At 35.8% G+C, this 5,414-nt stretch overlaps 1 protein-coding gene across 1 annotated transcript in view; it reads left to right on the top strand.

Moving 5' to 3' along the window:
- STX16 (syntaxin 16) overlaps positions 1 to 4,885 on the top strand; it is a 14,979-nt gene extending 10,094 nt beyond the window's left edge. Inside the window, exons 7-9 of the mRNA XM_009643744.2 lie at positions 1 to 78; positions 546 to 626; positions 2,894 to 4,885. Coding sequence (XP_009642039.1) covers positions 1 to 78; positions 546 to 626; positions 2,894 to 2,998 — 264 coding nt within the window. The 3' untranslated portion in view covers positions 2,999 to 4,885. The remainder of the gene's footprint in view (positions 79 to 545; positions 627 to 2,893) is intronic.
- Positions 4,886 to 5,414: the final 529 nt, after the last annotated feature.

The raw sequence follows: 5,414 nt of genomic DNA, 5'->3' as shown, positions 1-5,414 counted from the left end.
GAAATCCGTCAGATTGTACAGTCAATCTCCGATCTCAATGAAATATTTAGGGACCTGGGAGCAATGATAGTAGAACAGGTACACTGACATCACAGTGTTAGTAAGAAATAGGAGATTCCATATAGTGTTAAGGCTTCCAGACCCTTCCTGTTGTAACATCCTGTTTTCATGTGCTTCTCACTTTTCCTAACTTACCTCTTCAGGCTAAGGTTTCTTCTGCTTGAAATCTGCCAGAAGATGAGTTAATGAAAATAAATAAATAAAAATTCAACTGGTTATGGGTGTTAGACTAAAAAACCCGTAGAATGCTAAACTTCTGTTGGTTATTTCTCCCAGAGATTCAGTTTAGGTTAAATGTGTCAGCCAAAAACACCTGATCTGGAAGTAAGGTTATTATTAAGGAATGTGAGTAAAAGTTCATAGTTTACATAGTTCATTAGCTGTTTGCTGTGAGCATTGTTAATTACTTTACTGCTCATAATAATAATTGCTTTATGAACTTCATTTAGGTTCAATTTGGTGCTCATTCTCTCCATTTTATTTAGGGAACAGTTCTAGATAGAATTGACTATAATGTTGAACAGTCATGTATGAAAACTGAAGAGGGTCTAAAACAACTACATAAGGTAAGCTGGTGGAATACTTAAGCTGCTTTGCATATCTAATAATATTTTATAATTTAATAGCCATTAAGTTATTCAGTCATTTTTCAGTTGGACATCATCCCTTTTAGAAATGATTGCTTTACAGTGTAAAATGTCCAACTGTACTCTGTAGTAGGAACTTTCCATATAACTTCTGTTAATGTCGTGCTTGATGCCTAGCGTTAATTTCTTAAATAACTTTCTGGGCATCCAAGCAATGTGCTTTGGTCTTTGTATTGCTGACCTGGTGGGACTTACCTGCAATTCCTTCTCTGCTTGGAGAGCCCAGCACTTGTGAAATAGGACTGGTAATTGGGTACCTCCCTATAGATTTCAGTCAGTTGATATATCCTAGTTCAAAAACATTATCTCAATAGCGTGAGCAAAAAGCATAATTTTTAGTGTTTTGTCTTAGAGTCTGACACTTGTTAGAAGTTAGGTCCAACCTTATGCTTTTAACATGAAGCTTTTACTATGAGTATCTGAACAGTATGAATTGGCAGCAGAACACAGAGTATTGTGGTTGTTTTGTTGGCTTTTTTGTTTTGATTTTAAGCTAAGTTCTGGCTTGTCAGCTCAGTTCAGTCCTTCCATTGCTGGAAGTAAAGTAGAATGAGAGATTTATGCAAAAGCCTCTTAAATAAAACATTCTGTTTTGGAAACATGGACATCTTACTACTACACACTCAACTTGTTCATGTTATGGTAGACTTCTAACATATAGATAGCAAAAAAAGTATCATTTGAAGAAGAGCAAAATAAATTGGTTATAGGTTTATTCTTGTTACATGTAAAAGTAAATTGGAGGTCACTAAAATAAGGCATTGGCCAATGGTGAACAAGGCTTAAAGTAATTGCAAGCAATTTGCACAAACTGAACTGGAAGTAAATGAATCGGTTGGAATCAATGCTATTTCTAGTCTAGTGGTAGTTAATGAGTTGTCAGCAAACCCCCGTTTGGATTGCTGACTAGAGTGCGGGTTTTTGATGCAATACATACCTGTTTTCAGTACAGCATAGGAATTTTTTCACCCATCATCAAAGACACAGACACAGCTCTGAATAGTAATACCAAACACCGATACCTTGCTGTTTCTAATGCTGTTGGTAGCTTTATTCTGATTTAGTATCTATAATGTCAATTTTCTTTTCTGCTTTAATTGGCATAATTATTACAGTTACTGAGACAGCACGTTCACAGAAATTGCATTAATTAACTGCAGAAGTCCGGTGATACGAATCACTAGTTACCAATTCCTGCTTCACATGAAAGTCGGAATCAGTTGTGATACTTTGTCAGGCTTTGATAATTTAAAGCCTAATTAAGTAAAATAATCACAGTGGTTGCATGTTACATAGTTTCAGGTCAAAAATTCCTCTTCAGCAGATCTGATCATAATTACTTTCCAGGGACTATAAAGGAGAAGAATTAATATCTTTTTCCCTTTACATTTTAAACGTTTATTAATTTAAAAGAATTAAATGCAAGTTTTGTTTTGTTTAGCTTCTATTAGCAGACTTTCATTTGGCTTTTGGAGAGTTTTCTCCACGTTACCTCCTTTTAATTCCCCTGGGAAAAAGAGGAAAGGGATGAGAAAATCTGGGTAGAAGAAAGAAGGAATGAAGCAGAAAACTGAGAACCAAATCAAAAAGAAAGCTTTCAGTTCTAATTGAAATTAAATGAAAATGCACAGCTGAATCAGGTACAACAAAAATGCCTATTAAAGAATGAAGTTTTGTTGTGAATTTTAATGTCCTTCAAATATAATACAGGAATCTTGTATCAGCAAAATGAGTTAAATGATCTTACCGACTTTTACTGTTCAGACTTTCACGTCCTCAGTTGCCTGATCTTGTTTCCATGGTCTTCGTAGCTAAGTGTTCTTCCAAATGAAGTATCATTCTTCTGTGTAGCTCCTATGTCCTGTGGAGGCATAGGGCCCTCTCAAGGACTGCTGAAAAGAAGTCACAGTAAGATTGCTTAACCGACACGAGGATGCATTCTTCTTCATAGAGTCTGCTGTTTAATACAGATAAACATGACTTCAGCGTACACTTATCTTCATGGAAGTCTGTGGTGCAGACCAGAGTTATTTTGTGGGAGTTGCTTGCAATATACATTCTATGAAATGTCAAGTTAGCAAAGAACAATTCTGAAATACATGTGCTTCACTTATACTAAACAAGGGTCTGTACTTCATAGCTTTGCAGAAATCTAATTATTAACTTTTTCTTTTCTGTTTCTATAGGCAGAGCAATATCAAAAGAAGAATCGGAAGATGCTTGTTATTTTAATTTTGTTTGTTATAGTAATTGTCCTTATTGTTGTTCTTATTGGTGTAAAGTCACACTAGGTTTCCCTTCATTTTCTCATTTTTGAAGTTTATGTGAACTTTCTTCCCCAATGTGAATGGATGGACCTGCACTCCAGAAAGCTGCCTTTGAATGTGTAAGCCCTTGTGGTGCAAAGTCTGTGCAATGTTTCTGTAGAATTCTTCAAAGTACAAGTTTGGTGATCTGTGAGGTGTTTGTAAGGGTTATATGGAAAATGTCAGCAAATTTGATGCTCCCATACAAATAATTCGGTGCTCTATGTAGAGGTATTTGGAAACATAGTGCTTAAAAAATAATCACAAAATTGAAGTTTACCAGTGAGTACAGTAATTAGTGCGTTACTGTGAACAAAACCATGTTGTCTTCTGTATTCGTATGTAACAATTGTTACAGGCTTCAAATTTAAACCATGCTACTGAGTCATGGGACTAGATGACAAAAATTGATCGAGATGTAAAATACGTTGAGGCACAAAAATGTTTGCTTTCATCTCCTTTTCTTCCAGACTCAAAAACTCCAAAGAACTGGATAGACAGCTAAAAAAGAAAGCTTTTAGCAACCAAAACATAATCCAACCCCTGTGATCTTAATTTAGATACTGCACCATTACTAAGAATCAGAGTAGTACTTCATCTTGTAAATAACAAGATTTAATCACTGGCATAATTTAACACATTTAGTTAATTAAAAAAATTTCTGAGCTTGAGTAATCATGGGCATGTTTTTCCTCACCGGAATGATCGTATATATTTTTTCCATGTACAGTTTTTTAAATTTAAAGTATAGACGTTACGTTAAAGCAGTGGTGAAGTTAAACCTAAAAAATAGAGATTCTCCTTTTGGCTTCCTACTCCATCTGACCTGCTGTAGTGGGTCTCAGATGTTTCAAACTTCAGTTGCTGTATAAACTGTTCACTTCACAGTGCATCTCTCCATATGTGTTATGTTTTTTGTGTAAGAAGTGACTTCACTACAGTATATATTACATCCATTTTCCCTGACAGAAGAGTATTTCTTTCAAATGCCTGCCTGGAAGAAGACGTGTTTATGGTCCTTTACTGACACGAGAGATGTCATGCAAGTGACATGTTACTAGGCCTTCAGTAGAGAATTTGGGGGGGGGTTTCACTATTTTTCTCAGTGGAAAACTTTGCTGTAGGCCATAAGATAAATGAGGGAAACATTTAAGTGATAGAATACTCATGATTTAATTCAGGCCTGAAGTGGTGTGCAATTGGAGAGGCCTTGCCTTAACATTTTTAATATGGCTTTTCTGTATGGATTTTTTTCTCCAAAGGGACTGTAACTTATTTCCTTCATTTTCTGATTGATACAGTGCTCCCCACAAACTTGCAGAGATGCTCTGCTCAAAGCCCCTGAAGTGCAGTTTCGTAACACTATGATATTAATGTTGCGTATGTTGCCTGCCCTGCGTTTTTCTTTCCTGTGTACTAAGGGGGACATAAGAGGTGGCTTTAAACTGACTTGGTGCCGGAACCAACCTGAAAGCAAAGACTTGCAAGGATGTGAAAGCCTTGGCTTTTTGTTTGGCTTATTGTGAAAAGCTTTGTACCACTCATTACCTCTAGACAAAGGGGATGTTGAACTTCCAAAAATGCCCGTTCAAACCCTTGATTAAATTCATAAAGTAACTTGGTAAAAGAAAGACTGATGCTTGTCGTTGGGTGTGCAGCTCCCCTGTTCTGGTAATAGATCTTTTCAATGATCGTGAGTAAAACTACTGTCTCCCTAGTGTGCTGTCTACATCGGTTGGTGTGAAGCAGCATATTGCTATAATTTAATATACTGTATTTGCAACCTTCTCTCTAACATGAGATCGTGTTATTTATTTCTGTCTTGACTGGTGCTTTTGACATTTTATCATGGCTAATGAATTCAAAGAAGTAATAAAACACTTCCAACCTAATTGGGCAATTATTCTTTTTTTTTTTTTTAGACAGTATAAACCGAAACATAATTGTATGATGTTAATGCATCTCTATATGTTCTTCATAATTAAATTAAATCAGCAGTGACATAACATAACTTTGGAAAAAAAAATGTAACTTTCTAACTTTGTGTAGCACAATGTAACTTGCATTGTCAAGAGTTATTTCCCATGAGTTATGCCCAATGGTATCTTAACTCCACTGAAGTAACTGGCTACATATTTTCTATCCAAATTCTGTAAAAGGAAATGCATTTTTAATACTCATCAGACACGGGGTTAAACTCAGATGTCAGCTGTCCTGTGTAACTTGAGCTGGAATTTATTAAAACTGATTATATCCTGGGGGGAAAAAAAAAAAAAAACCACAACAACAGGCTTCTGAATCACTGCAGGTGTCTGGCTTACGAGGAGTCAGTCTAAATAACTATCAGCCGCTAAATCAAACCCTTATGCTGTGCTTTGTTAGAATTATCTCTGCATGGCAT

This window comes from Egretta garzetta, unplaced genomic scaffold, assembly GCF_000687185.1.
Source record: "Egretta garzetta isolate BGI_Z169 unplaced genomic scaffold, ASM68718v1 scaffold158, whole genome shotgun sequence".
Taxonomy (NCBI): Eukaryota; Metazoa; Chordata; class Aves; order Pelecaniformes; family Ardeidae; genus Egretta; species Egretta garzetta.
This window is presented reverse-complemented; position numbering and strand designations above follow the sequence as displayed.